The following is a 21,883-nucleotide window of genomic DNA, read 5'->3' as shown; positions in this document are numbered from 1 at the left end:
TTAGCTAATTAAGATATAACTTATTAATTATAAATAGAGCTAGTTTTAATATATTATTAAGGCTATTAATAATTATATAAATAAACCTTATTAATTTAAGCTAATTAAGACCTTAGGCTTTAGGTATTAAGCTTTTATTATTAAAATTATTAAGATTTTTAATTAAGATATTATAATTCTTATTTTAAGTAAAATAAAATCTAAGAATAATAAATATTATATAAATATATATAACTAAAATACTTATTTTACCTTTAAGTATAATAATATATTATTAAATAAGTTTTAATAACTTATATATAAGCTTTAGCTTTTTAATTAATATAAATAAAATATCTTTATAAAAAATCTCCTTTTTTATATAATTAAGTCTCTTTAAAAGACTATTTATAAAGTTTTTTATTCTTAGCTTATATTTAATATTAAAATTAAAAGTAAATAATTAATAAACCTAATAAGTAAATCTATATTATAAATCCTTAATTATTACCTTAATAATATTTATAAATATTTAATAATTTATTATAATTAAAAACCTTTTTAAAAATCTTTATAAGTAATAAAACTAATATTTAAGACTCTTAATAATTATTAATATCTCTTATGATTTTATAGCTTATTATTACTCTTAGTCTTATTATTTATATAATTAGTAAATAATTAATTATTACTAAGTATTAATTAATTAAATTAAGATACTTAAAATAGCTTTTACTAAGGTATTTATTTATATTTTAATTAAAAGTAATAAATCTTAATAATAAAGAATTATTATAAGATAAGAGGCCTATTTAAGTTATTAAAAGGCTTATTTTATATTAATTATTTAAGTAAACTTATTACTTTTTTATTTTTTTATTTCTTTTTCATAATAATATAATTAAGCTTATTATTACTAAGTAATATATAATAAAGTTTTAATAAAAGTTATAAAAGCCTAAGAAGACTTATATATCTTTAAAGCTAATTAAGGCTTATTACTTATATATTAACTTAACTTAAATAAAGTATATTTTTATTTTTTTTAAGTAATAATATACCTAAGGAACTTAATACTTTATTAATAAAAGTTATACTTAGATAGCTTATTATATAGTTATACTTTAATAAGTTATTATAAAACCTCTTTAAGGTATTTAATATATTTCTCTTTTATTTATAAGTAAATTAAGATATTATTTATATAAGATATATAATATATATTTAATATATTAAAGAGTAATTAATAAATATATACTTAGAATATAATAAAGGTATTAATAAGCCTAAATGATATAATTATATATTAAAAATACTTATATCGTATATAAAAGGCTATTTTTTATTAATTTTCTTTATAACCCTTATCTAATAATATATACTATAAATATTAATTTTAGAGATTTATTTTATATTAATAAATAATTAAAGAGGTTTTTAATAAAAAACTTTTTTTAATTCTTAAATATAACTTTATTTAGCTTATAATAATTAATATATTAATATATTTATTTTTTTTCTTAGGTATAAAAAATATTAAAGTATTTATTTATTTATTAAATACTTAATATATTTATTTATTAAGTTCTTTATAAAGTATTCCTAAAAGGTAATATATTATATTTTATTTATAAGGTATAATAGCCTATAAGGTAATTTATTTCTTTAAATAATATTAAATTTATAAGTTACTTTTTATAAAAGTAATATTCTTTTAATTACTTTTTTATTAAAAAACCCTTTTAAACCTTTAAGTTTAAGTAAAAGCCCTTTAATATTTTTTACTTTTATATCTAATAGCTCATTAAGTATAATTATTTTCTTTTTAAGATATAAAAATAGTTATAATATATAATATATAAATAACCTCTTAATTTTTAATAATATTTTAAAAAAGAATTTTAAGTCTATAAGAGTAAGCTTTTTATAATATAATAAGTTAATAATATAATTAATAATAATACCTTCTTAGCTTATAAAGCAATAAAAAAAATTATATTATATTTCTTTAAGCTAATATTAAAACTTATAACTATTTATTATATTTTTATAGCTTTTTATAATTATTAAAAAAAAATTAATAAATAATTCTTAAGTTTAATTTTTTTTTTAAAAAGATTTTAACTTTAAGGTAATATAATTTATTATAAGCTTAAATTTAAACTTTTTAATAAAATTTATATTAATTAAGTTAATCTTAGATTTTATATTAAGAAATATATTAAGCTTTTTTTTAATAAGCCTTTAAAGAATTAATTTTTTTACTTAGGCTATTTTCTTTATAGATATTTATTTAATAAAAGTTATAAATAAAAAATAAGTTTTTTATTTATTTATTTTAATTTTTTAAGTTATTTAATTTTTTAGCTTAAATATAATTAATTTTTATTTAAGGATTATTTCTCTTAAGAGGGATTTAATTTATATTATTTTATTTCTTTAATAAATAATCTAAGGCTTTATAGCCTAATTAATTATAGTTATAATATCTAATTATTATTAATCTTTTCCTAATTTATATATAATATATTATTATTATAGGTATACTTAAATAACTCTAAGTTCTTTAATAATATTTTAAGCTTATTTTTCAGGGTAGCCCTAAGGAAGAGCTTTTTTATAAGTTCTTTTATATTTTCTTTAATAAAAGAAGTAATATCTCTTTATTAAAGGTTTAAAAATATTAGGCTTATATTTCTTCTTAGCGTTATTACTAACTTAAGACTAATTCTAGATATATTTTACCTTATTAGTAATATTCTTAGCTCTCTTTAAAAGCTATTTAATTTACTTAAGCTCTTTCTTAACCTTAAGTATAAGATAATAAAAGTAATAATAAGCTATACCTTTATCTTTTTCTTATTTTATTAATAATATATTATAGAGGGTATATTATTATTTAAAATATTAAAAAAAAATCTCTTTTTTTTTCTATAATAATTATAAGCTAATCTCTTATTTATTATTTTTATAATTTTAAATAAATATATTATTTTTATATAAATATAAGGTATTTTTTTTATTTAATTTAAAAAATATAATTAAGCTTAATTATATATTATTTAATTTATTATTTAGCTATAATATTAAGCCTTAATTAATTATTTATTTTAATAGTTTTAATTTAACTATTAATCTTAGTTATATTAATATACTTAATTAAATACTTATAATTATATTATAATAATTTCTTATATTCTTTATAAGAATTAAATATTAATAATTTAATAAATTATATTAATATTTAGTTTTATTATAATAAATAATCTAAGATTATTTATTATTATTTTTACTTATCTTACTAATAGTATTATTACTTTTATTTTTATAATCTCCTTAATTTTCTTAAAAATTAAAACCTAATAAAAATATTAATAATAAGTTTATTTTTTTATTATTACCTTAATAAGGTTATTTTTTAATATAATATTATACCTAAGGTATAGCCCTTTTTTTATGATTATTTCTTATTAAGTAAATAAGTAATATTCTTAGATTATATTAAAGAATAGCCTTTATATTTATATAGAAATATTAAGAAAATCTCTAAAAAAAAATATCTCTTATTATTTCTTATTCTCTTAGATTAAATATATAAAGTTCTTTATATCTATATAACCTAAGATCCCTAATCTTATAATTAAGCTAATAAGTAATATTATTATTTTTCTTTTTTATTCTAATTTTATTAAGTTATTTTTATTAATATAGCACTAAGCTATTAGCTATTAATTAATAAGGGTATTTCTATATAATTTATTTATCTTAATAATCTATTAATCTTTTATAAGTATAAAAATTAAACAATTATAAGGGTATAGGCCTAATTAATATAATTAAGGTAATATTAGAGATATAAGATAAGTTTAATTTATTAATTAGACTTTAACTTAATAAAGCTTTTATAATATTTTACTAAGAAATATTTTATATAGCCTAAGGCTTATATAAATATTTAAGGATTTCTTAACTTATTAGTAATAGCTAATATAACTTAAATATTATTATAAAAAAAAAGATTTAAAATTATAATTATAATAATAATATTTATAATAATAATATTTATAACAATAATATTATTATAACTTTATATTATATATAAGTTTATTTCTCTTATAATTAATTAAGTAATTTTAAGTTAATAATTATATTATATTATTAATTATTTAATTATAAGAAAAATTTAAAAAATATTAATTATTTTATTATTTTATGCTACCTAATATAGAGATTAAAGTATCTTAATTAATATCTTAGTAATTTTAATAATAAAGGCTTTATACTTAAAGCCTAAGGTCTTAATAGGCTTAAATTAATAAGGTTTATTTATATAATTATTAATAGCTTTAATAATACGCTAAAACTAGCTTTATTTATAATAAATAGCTTATATCTTAATTAATTAAAATAATTAAAATCCCCTTTATATAATAGCTCCCCTCTAATATTAACTTTCTAATTATCCTTATAATTCTTAATTACTTAAAGAGGTTAAAATCTTAAAGAATTATATTTTTATTATTTTTATAAAAAGAGATTTAATTATAATTAATAATAATTATAACTAATTAATTAATTAATTTATAATTAATTAATTAATTAATAATATATTAATAAGATTATAATAGCTTTTTATAAAGACTTTTAATTAATAGATTAAAGTAATATAGCTAATACCTATTAATATACCTTTTTATATAATTAAGATAACCTTATTAAAGAGGTTTATAAGCTTTATAAAGGTATAAAAAGTACTTATAATAAATTATAAGAGATAATATTATATAAAGTTATTTAAAGTATTATAATAAGTATATAACCTATTAAATAAAAGGTTTAAATTAAACTTATAATTTTTAGCTATAACTTTTTTTTTTTTTTTTTAATTTTTTTTTACTTAATTATAATATAAATAATTAATTTAATTTTAGTAAAAAAAAGCTTTTTTTATTAAAGGCCCTTAAAAAAAAACTAAAAAATGTAAGTATTTTATTTAGAAAAGAATTAATTTTTTTTAATAACTTAAGAAATAATAATAATATATACTTATATAAGGCATAGCTTATAACTTTTATTATTAATATTAATACCTTTTATAATATTATATAAGAAAATTAAAGAAGTCTTATAGCTAGCTAGGATTTAGCTATATAGTTATAGGTATAATATTAAGAAATAGAGGTTATTAATATTATAAGTTTTAGAGGGATTAATTCTTAGAGTTAGCATTAGAGTTTTATAAACCTAAAAAGTATTAGCGCTAAGGCTTAATATTAAATTAAAACTTAGTGATAAATAAAAGTCTATAGGTTTAATTAATTAAACCTATTTAGTTAAATATATAATATATATATCTTAGCTTATATAAATAGATAAATAATAGTAATTTTAATAATAATTTTAATAATAAATAAAAAATATTAATAAATAATTAATTAAACTTTATAAGGTATCTTTAAATCTTAAGATTAAATAAAAGTAATAAATATATATAGCTTATATAATAAATATATATATATAATAAAAATGCCTTTATTTTATTTATTTTTATTTAATTAATTAATTTTTAATTACTTAGTATATTATAATATAATAATAAAACTAAAATTTTTTTTTATTTTTTAGGCCTTTTAAAATAACTTAAAGGTAAAGCTTTAATATATTATAAAAATATATAATATAAAGTATATTAAGCTATAATATTAATAATAAGGTATTTAATTATAACTTAATTAAGTCTTTAAATTATATAAGCTTTTTAATTTAAAGAAAGAGATTTTTATTTATTTTATTTTTATCTTAGATTTATAAGGGTTTCTTTTTTAATTATATAATATAAAAAATATAACTAATTAATTACTTATTAAGTATAAGATATTATTAATTAATATATATTAAACTTTAAATTTTATTAAGTAAGACTTAAAGCTTAAGATATATTACTATATAAATATAATTATAAATAAAATAATTAATATAGGCTTAAAAAGATATTTAAATTTAAAATTAATATAACTTAAATACTAAAAATAAATTATACTTATTTAAGTAATTAATATAAAAGGCTAAATAATTTAATTATTTATTATTAATATAAATGAATATTATTTTATAAATTAATATTATTTTATAAATTAATATTAAAAATATAACCTTTTAAGTAATTAAATTATTATAACTTAATATAAATAAATTAATAATAAGATTAAATTTAAATAATTAATATATTTTAATTAATATATAATTAATTAATTATTTAATTTTTTATTAATTTTTACTTTTTAATAATTATAAAAATTATTAATTAATTAATCTTTAAAATATTATAAAAAACTTTTTTTAATTATATATATTAATTATTTTTTTTCTATTTTAGCCTCTTAATATTAAATATTTTAATATATTAAATTAAGCTTATATTTAAGAAATAAAAGATTTAATTAAATATTTTATAATTTATATTTTAAAACTTAAATTTCTTTTAGCTTTTTATATTATACTTAAAGCTATTATAATAAAAAGAAATATTAAAAGGGCTTTTTAAGAAATTAATTTTATTTCTTTTAACTTAAAAATTAAAATTTTAAAGCATAATATATAATTATAAATTTTAATATTTATTAAATAAGGGAATAAATTTTTTATCTCTTAGGTCTTAAAGACCTTAAAGATTATAATTAAGGCTAAATTTTATTTTAAATACTTCAAAAAATCAATTAAAAAATATAAAAATAACTCTTTAAAATTAATTTTTAATACTTTAAAGTCTTTTTTTAAAAAGACTAAGATTATTATATATTAAGTTATTTTATTAATAAATAAGATTAAAGACTTTTAAGAAATAAATAAAATATAAAATAATATAAATAAAAAAACTTAATTTTAAATAATAATAATAATAATAATAATTAATTAATTAATTAATTAAATAAAATTAATATAATTAAGTATTTAATATTATAATATTTTAAATTTATTAAAAAGTAATTTTAAGTCTTATTAAGGTTTTTTTATATTTTTATTTAAATACTTTTCTTTAAGTAAAATAATATTATATTATTAAATTTATTAATATTTAATTAAAATAATATAATTATTATATAAAATAATAATATATTAAGCTATAAATATAAATATTTTTTTTATTAAATCTTTTTTATTAAAATTTTAATAATTTAAGTATTATATTTAAGCTTATATAAAAAATAATTTATTAATTTAATATTTAATATTAAATAAAAAAAATTAATTATAATTTTATTTAATTTTATTTAATTTTATTTAATTTATAATAAAATCTTAAGCTAAGATTTTATTAATTTTAAAAATCTTTTTTTAAAAAAAATATTTTTATAAAAATATTTTAAAGATTTAAATAATATAAATTTCTAATAATAAATTATTATTAATAATCTTCTTAATAAATTTATTAATATATATTAAAATAATTATTTATTAATTAAGAAATAAATAAGAAATAGCCTTACTTATTAGCTCTTATTAAAGAACTACTATTACTAAGTTCCCTAGTACTTTAAGGCAATATACGTTTATATATCTCCTGCCCCAGCCTTGCCCTCTCTGCATTTGCTCCCCCCTTCCTTCTAGAATTGCCTTATTCTCAGTTGCCCTTCTTGCCAAGAATGGCAGACACTCCTTTAAGTCTCCGTAACTCATGGACTCTCCCCAGTATCAAGTCAGAACTTCAGGCTCTCAAGCCGCTCAGCATAACATACCTTGACGACCAGAGGCAATCCGCTCTCCGAGGCAAGAGATCCTGCTATCCTGTTTGTCAGGTCATCTTTCATTCCTAAGGCAAGTTAGCGGGCAATTAATCTTTCCTCCAAACCGTAGGCTCACCGTATATCTGGGCAAAGGCGATGCTTCCAGCAGCTTCATTTGTCGCCCAAAGTCTCTCGTTCCCAGTCTCCCTCTGTGCCAGGCCATGTTCCTCCATCAACTTAATTCCAAGATCAACGCTGATGGAATTGTGAGTAGCAAAGACTACCCCGATCCTCGAGTGGCCTGTCGAGCGCAACTGATCAGCAATCGTAGAGAGCGTCTTCTCAACACCATAGTTGAAGCTTGCGTCTGTCTCTTCCTTCGTTGGCCAGACAGGCCCTTCGCCATCTTTGCCTCCTGCTCGCCATCTTTCCGCTTCCGATACCATGTAAGCCCCCCTGATCTGTTTAAAGAGTAACTTGTAGCCTCTCCCATCAGCGCGACGGATTTGATGGTCCAGAAGTTGAGGGTACCTCCGTAGGTACGCCTGGAATGATGCGATGCACGTGGCTGGCCCGTCGAGAGTGTTGTACTTCTGCATGAGCTCGTCGGTCAGACTGTCGATAACAGGTTGGTACCATGACTGCTCGGCATCAATCACGATGCGCACGTTGTTGTCTCGTGCTTTATTAGCAATAGACTCTAGAGTAGCTCGGAGACTAAGCAGCTGTTCACGGTCCGAATCCGTGACGTCTTTTCCTTTCAGTGCAGCCTCCCAATCCCCATCATGTGGCAAGCCCGGGTAGGGAACGCCTTTGTCAAGTCCTTTTTGCCGTCTGGCTTCCAGAATCGCATTGGAGCCATGTTCAAGAGCGACGGGATGAGGTAGCAGACCACTCACCTTTATCCTAACCCAGCAGCGGTTGTCACCACTAGTGGCGCGGGTGTCCGGGCAGAACTGTTTGGCCAGTTTTCCCTGAGCCTCTATGGAAGACAGCACATGCTGTGTTTGGGCCAGGATCAGTTGAGGGTCTTTGCTTGACCCGTCCAACTCGGCCTCGATGTTGTAGCCAAGGAGGGTGCCAACATGGTTCTTTCGCAGAGCTTCGATTTTCGGGACGCACTCTTCGGTTGTCTCTCCACCAAGGAATTGGTTGAAGAATGTTCGTATTATGAATGCATGGGAAACTGAGGAGACGATGGGGATGTTGGAGAAGACGGAGTACAGGGTCTCGCTCATGTCAACCCAAGTTGGCGAAGAGCAAAAGGCGAAAGCCCTGTGTACTTTTGGTCAGTCATGAGCACTTGACAGTCCATATTTGGGTGACTCTTACAGCCAACCGGAGACCAGTTTTCCGAACGGAACAGTTAAGAGAGCCTTCGCATCGTGTGAGTCGTTTGGGTACTCGGTTCCCTCTCGATTCGCCAAAGCCAATGCGAAGATTGCTACGCCACTACCTCCGACAGCATAGGCAGCCCTCCCATGCTTAGAAAAAGGATGTCTCCAGGAGGCCGTGAGACGTGTGAAAGTTGACTTTGATCGGATCATATGTGGAGGAGTTGCAAGTGTCAATTGCCGCGTAGCAAGACCAAGTCTCTGCCTAGTCATGGACAACATCTTGTGTGCTTGTCACTGAACGAGAAACTTTCATGCATCCGCAGCTTGCGAGTCGAATTGAAGTAATAATAAGAGATTACACCATCTTTTATCTCGGCCCGGCGAATGCATCCCTAGACATGCCGATCTAATCAGCCAGAAGGCTGGGCTGATGCCACTTCTTACAGAACACTCTTACACGTTTGGTCCTGCTTGCATCCTCACAGTGCCAAATCATCATTTCGAATTACTTAAACTATAAATTCCATCATCTATTCGTAAGTTTTCTTTGTTCTGCTGGGAAACCCGCCTGTCCATAGGGTTTCTTTCGGCGTCAACGTGGACCTCTAGCATTCTCGGGCCGAGTCAACTCCCTCGCTCCTCCATGCAAGTCATCGGCTCGGACCAAAATCTGGGTTTTAGGCATGCCCTGTCCAAATTATAGAAATGAACTTTGGCTTAGCTTACATACTTCCCGTACTTCTCCTCTCAGGCCTCGACAGAGGGAGTGAAGCCTGTCCAGTGGGTCACTACCAGCGTCAACGAAGCCGACGTAACTCAGTAGCAACAGAGCCTTCCTTGTCAGCGCCCAGGGTTTTCTCATCGATCTCGGCCTCAGGTTCTCTATCTAAAAGACGGCTAGTAGGTGCGAGCATGGTACTTCAGGGAGCCTGTAGCCTGATATATGAAGATAAGCTTTCCTTTATTGCACTCAAATAGTTCTCTTCTAGGTTTTTTGCAACATCTTCGGGTTCGTGCCATGACTTGAGAGGGCATCCCCCAGGTGAACGTTATCATTACTATATATGCTTATCCATATCTATTAGCATAGATATCGGCTCTACGGGGGAAAAGAAACTGGTATCTAATAGATTTGCCAGACTCTGCATATGTAGCATCTGATCAGGCTCATGAATGAGGTTAAATATTGTGTGTTCGTCCCCCATATGGCCGTCAATCCCACCCATTCCACCTACCAGAACCGGCGCTGCTTCCATCGCAGTCTCATCAACGTCGAAATCCGCTGTATCTAAGTGTGTACGTGGCAGTTCAACAGCTGAAAAGGTTTCTAGGGTTTCATGAGAACTTGTTGGATGAGGCGGTACAACCGGGCCGACCAAGCTGACAAGAGAGTCGAGATATACTGAGACCAGGGCTACGGTATCCTGGGGCGACTGTATTGCCTGGCTGGCATGCCGGGCTACGTCGCGGATGAGACGAACTGCTGCCTTCTGAAAAGCTGGACCAAGAATACCTTTGCATGGGAGACACAATAGCAGGCATAGGAACAGAGCAGCGTTCGGGCCTAGAAGTAGAGTGGAATCAGGGGCTCGTCTGAGATCCTCACTGGGAAATGCGAGCAAGTGACACAAAGTACCAAATGCACCCTCGACACTGCTACTAAGCCCAGGCATGTCAGGAGAGATGACTTCTTCCATGGCGGGTAGATCAAGGCCAAGAGACGGGGGCGGCTGCTGTCCGCGGGAACGGAGGGACGATGCCACGGAGGCCATCAGTGCCTGCCGAAGAATAGCAGAAGCAACATTCAGCCTCACACTATCTTCCCAAAGTGCCATGAGTGTATTGAGGTGGTGCTTTCCAGGGTGTAGAAGCCTCTGGTCCAGTGACGGGTCGTCGTTGGGATGCAGCCGGCCTTCTCCATCAAGGTGGTTTTGCCACGTTGACTTCCATCTGTTCAACTCCGAATCCATAAGTTCTAAAAGACAAGGCAGCATTGTTGATGAAGCTTTCTGAATCATCACACACAGCCTGGCCTGAATCCGCCGCAGGTCAGCGCTACAGCAAGCGACAAAGTCAAATGGCAAAGCGCGCGGCATCTTCAACCAAGTGTCCAGGTAGCCAACCAAGGGAGGGTCTTCGTCGCCGAGGCTGAGCGTGGCTCTTCTCATGAAAAATAAGCTTTGCTGTTTGTCCTGTCGGAACAAAGCAAGCCAAGCTCTTCTGCACCTTGTTGCTTGGCGACTGTCACCCTCAGTCTGATCCAGGTCCAAGTCGTGAAGGATACGAAAGGCATATCCGCTGTGAAGATACGAAATGTCATCATCTGCATCCTTCCAGCAGACCAATAAGTAGAAGGCTTGCATTGTCTCGATAGATCTGTCGCCAACTGCAAAAGTCTTGATTGCCAAGTTTCGTGCCAGGCTGCACAGACGACTCTGAAGGAAGAGGTCCGTCGTTGAGACAAGACTTCCATTAGCGAAGTTTACAAATTTAGAGGAGCAAAAGAGTATTGTGGCAAAGAGCAGGCGACTCCGTTGCCTGACGCTGTCGTGGGTGTCTAGGTGGGGGTCGAGGACATACTCCCACTTGGCGTTCATCTCGAGCATGAAGTGTTGAAACAGTGCGACGGATGCTGGTAGGGCGAGAATTCCATCCTCTATTGGGTCCGTGATTGTTTCGCCAAGTGCCATGGAAGCGACATAGCTAGGCATCTTGACCAGAGGCGTGTGCTGTTGACTATCGTCGCCGGCTTGTGTTTGGGGACCAGTCGTCAAGGGGCGTAAAAGGCAAGACAGCTTCAATGAGGGCGTAGCTGCCTGAGAATGCTCAGAGGGATGTGATTGTTGGGCTATAGCCTGAATCGGGTCCCCTGGCCCAGTTCTGGCGCTGAAAGCTGGCCGATCTCCGGAGGTGATGAAGCTGAAGGGAGCCCCTCTCTTTCCATTGAGGGTCGCTAAAGTGGCAACGATCCTTGCTCGAATCTCTGGAGTTATGAGTGTCTGCTGGACATGGCCGACACCAGGGGTTTCGTAGCTGACGGGAGTTGAGGGTTGGGGTACAGAGATTGTATCATCAGCTGTTGGTGACGCCGGCGTTGACTGTGCAGCAACATCCTCATAGGCAGGAGTCGTCCGCCTCAGGCGTCGAGAGTGTGGATGCACTCTGTTCTTGGCCCTTTTCGGTTGAGAAAAGACACAGTCAACATGATTGTTGGTGATACAGCGGTTGCATCGGTCCGAGTCCTTCGAGATGAGGCATCGGACCTTTGCAGCCCGGCATTTGAGGCATGCTCTGAAGCCCGGGTTAGCAGGGAACTAAGCAACAGGCACACACAGCTTACACAGGTGCACGATGCAAATTGGACGGGGTGGAAGTCGACGGAGCCATGACCTATGATCAACGGGCCGAAGATTGATACAAGAAATGGAAATGGACATGGGCTCGATCAAAGAGAGATCCGGGGAGGAAGCGCCAGTCGAAGAGTTCCGGTCCACTTTTCGAATCTCGGGCCGAGATTCAATGACACGAAAACACCAAGAAGCCTACTTGCATGAAGTACACATGAAAGGCCTTGATCCGAATCCCTGGCAAAACACGCATCGTTTGCTTGCTTCTATGATATATGAAAGGGGTTAGGATCCTTCAAAGTCTCATCTACATGACCCTTTCCATGACGATCAACTTGTCCACCCTGGAATACGGCCCTGATTGTCTGTCTACTCAAGAAGTTTGGCGTGGTATTCTTCACAAATTTCTCATAAAGGCCTTCCTATCTTGGGTTTAAAAATCCAATTGAAGAACGCTTCAGTCCTGGTCATAAAGAACCAGGCATGTGAGATCTGAGCCACCATCACTGAGGGACTGAGCGGGAGAATGGCTGTAAGCTCAGATCATCTGCTTAGCTTCTTAATCTAAGTCGCCAGCATCTTCGTATGTAAAGCCATACATTGCATACCTTGGCAATGGTACTTCCTTTCTGTCCAGTGGGGCATCCCACCTGGTTGCATCAGGTAGTTGAGCGGTGGCTTCACTCACGATGGCAGTTATCGAGCCCGGGCCGCTCATATTTGTTTCAAGCAGGAAAACTCCAGACATGAAAGACGTGTTTTTGACGTTGTAATCTGCACTTGTGTGTTTCTACCCTGGGGAGTCCAGCGTAGCGGTCACCATTGAAGACTCCGTATTCTCTTCCAAGTCCGTGACAGCTGAAATTGCAAACTGTTTCGCTTCAGAGATTCAATTATAAATCAACTCTCAGTCATTGCAGATGAGGCTATAGGAGGCAAACGCTGCTAATATTGCCATGTTGCCAGTTTGGTCTATTCGTTATCAAATCCGCGAACTCGGGCACAACCGAAGTACAAGTTTTTGTTAGTGGCGCTCTTTGTGTCTATATTCCACACAACTAAGCCATGTTGCTCTTCCCTATCTTCATAGAACGGATGGAGATTGAGACGCGAGTGAAGGCTTTGCAGACTCGTTCCTCAAAGAGGACTATGGATGAGCCCCCGAGCTAGGTGATCAATGGTCGTACATATTTCCCTAGAGCGTTACTAATAATTCTGTACTTGTACTTGATTGCTTCTGAAAATGGCCTCTTATGGTGTATTTTCCCGCTGGGGAAATTAAAAGATTCACGTTCTTTGTTTGACCCCAAAGGGGAGCTCAATCGTTCACTCACAAAGGCTATCACCGAGAACAGATTTGGATTAATGTAGATCTAGAGAGAATTATGGTGCCTGAACAAGCATTACACAATGCCAACTGCAGTCATGATCGCTTGTTCATCGCGTGAGCAGACTGTATCAACCACAAGGTTAGTGAGATCCCGTTCAGGGGTTTCGGATTCGACCTGTGCATTACTTAAACCGTCCTCGACCGGTGAATCGTGTCGCAACCCCAAAACACTTCTACACAACAAACTACCACTATATTGTGCTTACCGTGATACCAATAGGAAACCAAACACCCAAGGCCGACAACATGGCAACTAACATGAACAACTCTCAGAACACATCTGCTCTGCCCTCGGAGGCGCAGCCCCCCAACAAGCCACAGATGATGATCCAAGTGGCTCCACCTGTCTCTCTGCCCCAGACGTTGACAGCCTACCGCGATCCAGAGGAGGTTTCGTCCAAGTTCTATCTCGGGGATAGTTCTAACCGCAAGATGTTTGCTGTCACCTCCCACGGTGGCCTCACAGGTGACAGGAGGTCTATCAAGGTGTACAGTGGGCCATCAACGGATGATCCCTTGTTTTCACCGGCCGTCCCGTTGGACGAATCTCGTACGAGAAGAACTCTTCAAGCCGAGTACAACCCAGAGACTTGCCCCCCTAATCCACCTTGCAGATGGAGGAAGACACCCAAGCCTCAGGTATCCGACAGACGCTATCCTTATGAGTGGAGGCTCTACCCGGAGCAGACGCGGGAGTCTTCGGACCCAGGGGAGGAAAGCGCCCTATTCGGTGATCCTGCTGTGGCTAACGAAGAAGCAGAGCCCATGGCCATAGTCTCGTGGAAGCGGCTCGGGCAGAAGCCAGACCCTTTCAAGTTCCAATTCCTCGCTCCCAAGCGTGGATGTTACTTGGAAGATAAGTGGCGGCCCAAGGCCCTCTTGTCTGGTCTAGCACTCTGGTCCGAAAGGAGTGGAAACTTTCCTCTAGAAGCAGCTTCGCCAAGTCAGGCACCACGACATGACCATCATTGCCTAACCAACTAATACTCATGAGAGCTGGGAGTTTGGGGGTTCATTGGTGGTGTGTTGACCGTTTTGCCCACCTACCCAAACTAATGTCAGTGCGAGTTCACTGGAAGTGGCTACATCGTATGCACTTCCCTGTGGTTTTGTAATTCTAGTTGCTGTATATATCTATTCAATCAAAAATCCAAGTTCCCCGTCTCTTTCCAGCCGTCCACCGCAGTTTCAAATGGAGCAATCTTTGCACCAAGAGCCCTCAATAAATCTTCAATACTCGTCTCAATCTCAAGCGCAGTACCCTCTTTGGAATCGTAAGTCGAATGGGCTCCTTGCAGTAGCGTAAGTCGAAACCCAGCCTCGAGGGCACCTTTGCTAGTCTCGAATACACAGCAGTCGCTTTGGACTCCAAACGCCACGATGTGTTCGATTCCTTGCGCCTTCAGCTGTTCAGCGAGTCCCGGGTTTGACTTGAACGTGTCTCCTGTGCTTCATCAATATCGAATTCACAAAGAGAAATACCATGGGCCATACGAGTGGTCTTGGGCACGAGAATCTCCCTAGAATTGTTCGTCTGCGGCTCAAAGACGAGTTTCCATGGATCGCTTCCTTTCACTAGGGGACCCTCCTCAGGGGCTTCCTCGTGCTGCACAAAGACTATGAGAGGCGGCTGAGCTCCCTCAGTTTGAGAAATACCACGCGCGGCAGAAAGGATGACCTCTCCAGCATCACGGATACGGTCGGCATGTGGGATCTCAGTCTTGGGATCCCCCGCCAGGTCGTGTTGGATATCAATGACAAAAAGAGCGCTGTTTGGAGGAGCCATCGTGATCTGACGGGTCATGTGGTGAAGGTGTATTGCGTGCTTTGGGTCAAGTGTCAAGACGAGTGACTCAGATGACTGCGCAAAGTTGAGGGGAATGACTAAGCTCATCACGACGATCGATAGCGTGCGGCCTAAGGTCGCATTGGTTTGGGTTTCAGTGTTGCGAATGGGCTCGAGTTCTTCGGATCCTGAACAGAGCTACTTGGGAACGGGTCATGAGCAACACCTTCTCGTCTGTATTATACAATAGACACTAGCCAAGACATCTCCAGCCGTTTTGACGAGACTTGGTCTTGATCATATATGGTCTATAGGGTATTATTTAGCCGGACATCGGGGCCTCGCTCCTTACAGAAGCATCCTCCGGGGGTCCTCAATGTACTCCTTCACCTTGACGAGGAACTGCACAGCCTCCCGGCCATCCAGCAGACGGTGGTCGTAGGTAAGAGCCAGGTACATCATGGGTCGGATCTCGATCTTGCCGTTGACAGCAACGGGGCGCTCCTTGATGGCGTGGAGGCCGAGAACGGCGCTCTGGGGAAGGTTGATGATGGGAGTGCCCATGAGAGAGCCGAAAACGCCGCCGTTGCTGATAGTGAAGGTACCACCAGCCATATCCTCGATCGTAAGCTTGCCATCGCGGGCCTAATTCATGTGGTTAGCTACCTCTCAAATGTGGCTAGAATGAGCAAAGTGTACCTTCTTGCCCATGTCGGCAATGGACTTCTCAATGCCAATCATGTCCATAGCCTCAACGTTTCGGACAACGGGGGTAACGAGACCCTTTTCAGTGGCAACGGCAACGCTGATGTCGACGTAGTCGCGGTAGACAATGGTGTCACCGCCGTCAGGGCCCTCAATGGAAGCATTGACGGCGGGGATGTCCCGCATAGCGAGAACGCAGGCGCGGGAGAAGGCGCTCATGAAACCAAGCTTGACGCCGGTCTTCTTGAGAACGTCATCCTTGTACAGCTTGCGGAAGTCCATAATGTTGGACATGTCGACCTCGTTGAAGGTGGTAAGCGAGGCAGCGGTGTTCTGGGACTGCTTGAGGCGCTCGGCGATTCGGAGGCGCATGCGGTTCATCTTGACCTGCGTAGAGGTTTAGCAATCTCAACGAGGAGCCTAGTACCGGTCTCAATGGGGCCGCCCAGGTCAACTTACGCGGCGCTCTTCCCGGTTACCAAGAGAGGGGCCACCAGTGGTGGCAGCGGGCTGGGGCTTCGACTCCTTCTTCTCAGCCTGTCGAGGCTCGGGCTTGCTCGGGGCGGGAGCAGACTCCTTCTTGGGCTCGGGGGCGGTCTCTTGCTTGGGCTCGGGTTTTGATTCAGGCTTGGACTCGGACTGGTTGGACTCCTCCTTAGGAGCCTCCTTCTTGTCACCAGCGGGGGCGCCGCCCAGCTCAATGCGGACAAGTTCTTGGCCAACAACGACGGTATCCTCCTCGCTGGCGAGGAACTCCTTGATAGTACCAGCCTCAGGAGCATTCACAGCGACGTCAATCTAGCGGAGAAAGGTCAATGAACCCGTCTTGGCGCGCATGGCGCGAAAGATGCCGCAGCATACCTTGTCAGTCTCGATAGTGGCAATCTCCTCGTCCTGCTCGACATAGTCGCCGATGCTCTTGGAGAACTGCTTCAGAGTACCCTCAGAGATGGATTCGGCCATTTGGGGGACCTTGATGACGGAATCGGCATAAGTGCGGACGGTCTGCATCATGGCGGGAAGCATGACGAGAGGGTGCGAACGGGGCCGCAGCGCCCGAGCCGGCACCATTCGGGCGGCGGTAGCTATGCTTCTTGACAGCATCTTGGGAGGATTTGGAGGAGGAGGATATGAGGGAAGGGAGGCGGCGAGGAGGAATCGCAGGTGAGTGTTGAACGTGGATGGAGGTGGGAAGAAGAGGTCAGGAGGGAAAAAAGAGCAAGAAACACGAAGAGGCAGACCCGGACAATGATTCGCGATGTTCCACCCGCAAACAAGTTACTCGGCAAGCTTTGGGGGAGCAAAAAAAGCCAGGTCGCGGAAGTACCAATAGCGAGGTACACCGAGGTCCCGAAGAGGGCGTAGTGTGGCAGAGAGCGACCCAGGAGGTACATGTCCGGCTGAGCAAAGGGTTCCGCCAGTTCTTGATTGGCTACAAGGCAAAGCTCCACTGCCTGCTGGCCGACGACTTAGCCGACTTAGCCAATCGCAGCCGGCTTCTCCCGCCATCGTGGAGCCGATGAGCCACTGCTGCCACCCCTATCAGGTGAGTTTAGGAAGGAAGGAAGGAAGGAAAGATGGAAGGCTAAGAGTTTACTCCCGAAGTACCCGTCGGTGAAAGCTTCACCTTGACCGCTGCACCATGATGACATTGCCAGCGAGCGATGGCTCTCACCTTGATCTTGATGGTGTGTTGAGCGAATCACCTCTCCCTTCATGACCATTGTGTGGTGAGGGCCCTCGCATTGGTCATCTTCTGTCATTCTCAAAATCGAGAGGTCAGTTGGCCTTAGTCCCACTCTGTCACGTAAAACATGAAGATTTTCCAACTTCGTCATCGGCTTTGCCCGGCTTAGCATTGATGCATTAAGCTGCAAGGTGAAAAAGGACGCAATTCACATCACACCGCGGTCAGGAATTTGCAAATTTAGTGCATTCGACAAATAAGCCATCGAATAGATGGCAGCTTTTGATTCATTCGCAGAGGTATCCAAAATTCTCATCAACGCCAATCCCATGCACAATTACGCTACCATGCTTCCTCATGTAGATCAGGGGGCTCAGATCTTCCCTGTCGTCGTCCTCACAACTCAACCTGTTATGATATGACTGATAATAATGAGCATCACGGCTCATTGCAATAGATATCCCATCTATTACATGTGAAGCTCATCGGACCTTGTGGTCAACGAGCGTCGAAGGCCTCCATAACTCGACAAAGGACTCGGGTACTCGCTCAGGGGCGATACGATATCGGCGACGCTCGACCGGGGTGACACGACCTGGAAAGAAGGAGTCGATGGCACGAAGGATTCCGGCTGTTGCTGTCGCTGCTGCTGCTGATGTTGTTGCAGTTGCTGCAGATGTTGCTTCTGCTTCTTCAATTGCTCCTTCTGCTGCTGCCGTTTGTATTGCTCTTGAATATCCTTTTGCCGCATCTCTTCTTCCCGGGATACGGCCCATCCGACGGAGCCTTGCTGGAAATCCGGGTGAAAACTGGACTTGGGAACTGCTGTGGGCACCAGCACGGTTCCATGAAGGTTGACAAGCCGAGGCCCCTGGTACCACCACTGATCTTCGAAGCCGTTGTCCACTGTCATCAGAGCAGTGGCAAGAGACTGGATATCTTTGGCCTTGCCTCGTTGCCGGTCATCCGATTCAGGTCGACGCACGGGTTCTCCGGGAATTCGGGTCCCCATGTTGCTCGGATGCTGGCCTCGCGGGAACGGGACTCGCCTCTTTCACCATCGTCGCCCTCGTCATCGTTCTCATTGTATCCCATAGGAAAATTCCACGTAGACCAGGGCATGTCATCCTCCCCGAGGCGGTACTGGTTCGGGGTTGCCGGCAAGGCCTTCCAGAGTTGAGGTACATCCTGGCTGTTAGAGCCCGAACCGACATCCCAGGGACTGCTGTTGAATGGAGGGGGAGCTGATCGACCCCGTTCGTGCGAGCTTCGACTCATCGACCTTGAACTCCCTCGAACCTCTTCCTCCTCCACCTGGGGTTGCACCGGTGCCACTGGCGCGTAATATTCATGGATGTAGTGTTGTTGCTGCTGGACGGGTTGGTATGGCTGGTACTGGGCTGCCTGTGCCGGGGCTGCTGTTACTGGGTCCCTGTTGTAGGTGTTGGGTGGTATCTCGTTGGTGTAGTAGGTTAATTGATGTTGTGGTTGGGTCTGGGGCTCCTGGATTTGGGGTACTGGTTGTTGGTAGGCGACCTGGTATTGTGTTGGGGCGGCGAGGTAGTTGGTATTCACGGGAGGCAACTGTCGAGGGAATTGGTTCGCTCGATCCCGCATGCTCTTTGAGATGTATGTGATGTGGCGATCTTTCGACAGATGCTTGGGCCATGACACCCCGAGCTCGAAGTGGACGTAGACAGCTGGTCGGTCCCCCATGATGACGGATGGTGGGAAGATTGTTGGATAGAGAAGGGAGGAAGAAGGTCTTCAACAAGACCTGGACCAGAAAGGTTGGCGATGAAGAGCGTTAATTTCGGGAGTGAACTGGTCGTGTCGACAGGAATGTCCCGTGAGGGGGCGAGGCGTTGTGGGTATCAATGAGCCAAGAGATAAAGAAAGGACAAAGGAATACGTTGGAGTCTCAGTAAAATAGGTGGAACGTGGGGTATTTGAGATGATCGGATAGAAGAGAGGGAGAAGGATAAGAGAACGACAAGAGTCGTTGACAGGGTGGTAAGATGAAGATATGCAGCTGGCTGTTGCTCCAGGAGTGAGGCTTAGAGTTGTTCTCCGCCTCAAGTAGTGGGTGGTCGCGCTCGCGTGCCCAAACAAGCCGAGGCAGGTCAATAAGGTTATTACACCGAGAGAATGGATGAGGGCGAGAGACGGGGCGAAGCCCTGCTCAAGTATGGCCAAGTGTGTTTTGATTTGGAATGGATGGCGAGGAACATCTAGCCTCCAACCCGACATGGAGGCCAGAGTCGGTCGGAGGAAACAACCCAATCCCTGCTTTGCCACCTGACCTCGCAAAAGCTGAGAGATGGTCTGTCTGTCGGCGCCCACGGCTGGCCACAGCATGATACAGCACCGCACCAGCACCAGCTCTGCACATGCCTGGCGGGGGGACTTTTGGGAGTCCCCTGTTTCGGCGGAGCCTGTTAGAGGAGACCTGAAGGAGCTAGGGATCCCACAAGCAGGGGAGGGCGAGGATCTGCCCTTGGCGTTTTGTGGTGGCACAGTGTCGTGCTGAAAATGACGTCCCTTGAAAGGATTGATCAATCAATAACGAGTGAATATTCCAATAGCTCCCCGCTTTGACCCAAACGAGCGCAGGACAGCAAGCCCACCTGAGTGTTGGGGAAATTTACACGAGAGCAGCAGTCGAGGCTTGTGGCGAAGACAGAGAGGCTTGCCTTTCTCAGCTGAGGTTGCACAGCTGTGTTTGGCTGCGTGATGAGCGAAGACCCGACGGTAATTGGCAGATCCCCCTCTCACTCGCCCCAGGCTACCAGGGTGCAAGGGCCCCCCGCCACGGATGCGCTAGAGATGATCGAGGCTCGTAGTGTGGCCGCAGGCTGTGGCGAAGGCATTCCCGGACAGGGAGCCGCCTTTCTAGCTGTGTTATTTTTGGCCGAGGTGAGATTAACGAGTGAGTGCGAGCGTGGCGGAGGCAGTCGATGTTGAATTATGGGCTTTCTCTGACAGTAAGAAGGAAGGAGGAAGAATAAGCCTGGGCCAGCAGGCGCGTGGTGCTCACAAGAGCATGATCGTCCGCCGCATTCATTCTAGAATTGTTTCCCCGGGCCCTTGTCCGGTTGACCGCCCCATATGTAGCCACCCTTGATGAAACACTGTTTGTGATTATGAGACGAATAGTCGCGCGGTAGCAGACGCATAACAAGCAGATTTAAGCACTGGCTTGCAGATTCACCCAGCTTATTGCTTAGCCGACTGGGAGCGAAGGCTCCGATTCCCTGCCATCGGCCCTCATGCTGCCCCTTTGGAGGATCAGGGATGTGTCTCGTGTATAGCTGCAACCTGGCCATGGCCATTCCTGCTCACAAGATCTCGCTTCTGATTTGTCCGATTACCTGGAGCTTTCATGGCGGTTTTGTTTGGTGCGTCCTGCAATCTGCATTAGCATTAGACTCATTTGCTCAAACATAAACACATGATGAACCCGCCCGTATATCGAGCCTATCTTGATCTTTTGCTAATTCTCGTCTTCCCTTCTAAGTTCGATGGCTGAGTTGAGCAAAGGTGGCACAAGCTGGTCTCGCTATAAATGTGTCTCACGTCAGGTACCTAGGCAGATAGGCACTCCCCTGTGCGCAGGATCCGACCAGTTCGGGGACCAAAAAGCACGACCACCTATTCTTAGTGCGCCGCAGTCTGTCATCGATAATGACGTTGGGGCTATTAATGCACCCTAGCCTGGTGGTATGGATCTCGCACGTGGATTTCTCGGAAATTGGGCAGGGGACGGCCGACTTCAGGTACTTATTCAACCTCGCTTGCCAAATCATCAAGGGGTTACATGTCATTGACCGCAAGGGAAACTTGCAGACTGCTTGTAGAGACCATAGTTCGTTCTATATACGACAATGAAAAGGGTATTCGCAAACTTACAGTGAACAGAAACTCCCCA

At 38.4% G+C, this 21,883-nt stretch overlaps 6 protein-coding genes across 6 annotated transcripts; 1 reads left to right on the top strand and 5 right to left on the bottom strand.

Moving 5' to 3' along the window:
• Window positions 1–7,810: 7,810 nt before the first annotated feature.
• On the bottom strand, window positions 7,811–9,319 carry MRS44_002436 (uncharacterized protein; the record flags this gene model as incomplete). Its single annotated transcript, XM_046282548.2, has 2 exons — window positions 7,811–8,978; window positions 9,036–9,319. 2 exons carry the CDS (start codon window positions 9,317–9,319, stop codon window positions 7,811–7,813), a joined length of 1,452 nt encoding a protein of 483 aa, XP_046127007.2.
• Window positions 9,320–9,837: 518 nt separating this feature from the next.
• On the bottom strand, window positions 9,838–12,427 carry MRS44_002435 (uncharacterized protein; the record flags this gene model as incomplete). The annotated part of the gene is made up of 3 exons (XM_046272314.2): window positions 9,838–9,926; window positions 10,263–12,331; window positions 12,381–12,427. The coding sequence occupies 3 exons, from the start codon at window positions 12,425–12,427 to the stop codon at window positions 9,838–9,840; spliced, it is 2,205 nt and encodes a 734-aa protein (XP_046127006.2).
• A 1,596-nt stretch (window positions 12,428–14,023) lies between these two features.
• On the top strand, window positions 14,024–14,761 carry MRS44_002434 (uncharacterized protein; the record flags this gene model as incomplete). The annotated part of the gene is made up of 1 exon (XM_046274214.1): window positions 14,024–14,761. The coding sequence occupies one exon, from the start codon at window positions 14,024–14,026 to the stop codon at window positions 14,759–14,761; it is 738 nt and encodes a 245-aa protein (XP_046127005.1).
• Window positions 14,762–14,919: 158 nt separating this feature from the next.
• On the bottom strand, window positions 14,920–15,563 carry MRS44_002433 (uncharacterized protein; the record flags this gene model as incomplete). The annotated part of the gene is made up of 2 exons (XM_065622822.1): window positions 14,920–15,221; window positions 15,272–15,563. The coding sequence occupies 2 exons, from the start codon at window positions 15,561–15,563 to the stop codon at window positions 14,920–14,922; spliced, it is 594 nt and encodes a 197-aa protein (XP_065478894.1).
• A 253-nt stretch (window positions 15,564–15,816) lies between these two features.
• Window positions 15,817–17,372, bottom strand: MRS44_002432 (uncharacterized protein; the record flags this gene model as incomplete). Its single annotated transcript, XM_065622821.1, has 5 exons — window positions 15,817–15,871; window positions 15,916–16,208; window positions 16,263–16,655; window positions 16,728–17,066; window positions 17,130–17,372. 5 exons carry the CDS (start codon window positions 17,370–17,372, stop codon window positions 15,817–15,819), a joined length of 1,323 nt encoding a protein of 440 aa, XP_065478893.1.
• A 1,052-nt stretch (window positions 17,373–18,424) lies between these two features.
• Window positions 18,425–19,671, bottom strand: MRS44_002431 (uncharacterized protein; the record flags this gene model as incomplete). The annotated part of the gene is made up of 2 exons (XM_065622820.1): window positions 18,425–18,886; window positions 18,937–19,671. 2 exons carry the CDS (start codon window positions 19,669–19,671, stop codon window positions 18,425–18,427), a joined length of 1,197 nt encoding a protein of 398 aa, XP_065478892.1.
• Between the last annotated feature and the right edge of the window lie 2,212 nt (window positions 19,672–21,883).

This window comes from Fusarium solani (assembly GCF_023522795.1).
Source record: "Fusarium solani strain SB1 chromosome Unknown bctg00000001, whole genome shotgun sequence".
Classification (NCBI taxonomy): Eukaryota; Fungi; Ascomycota; class Sordariomycetes; order Hypocreales; family Nectriaceae; genus Fusarium; species Fusarium solani.
Note: the sequence above shows the minus strand (reverse complement) of the source record. Positions and strands in the feature narration are given on the sequence as shown.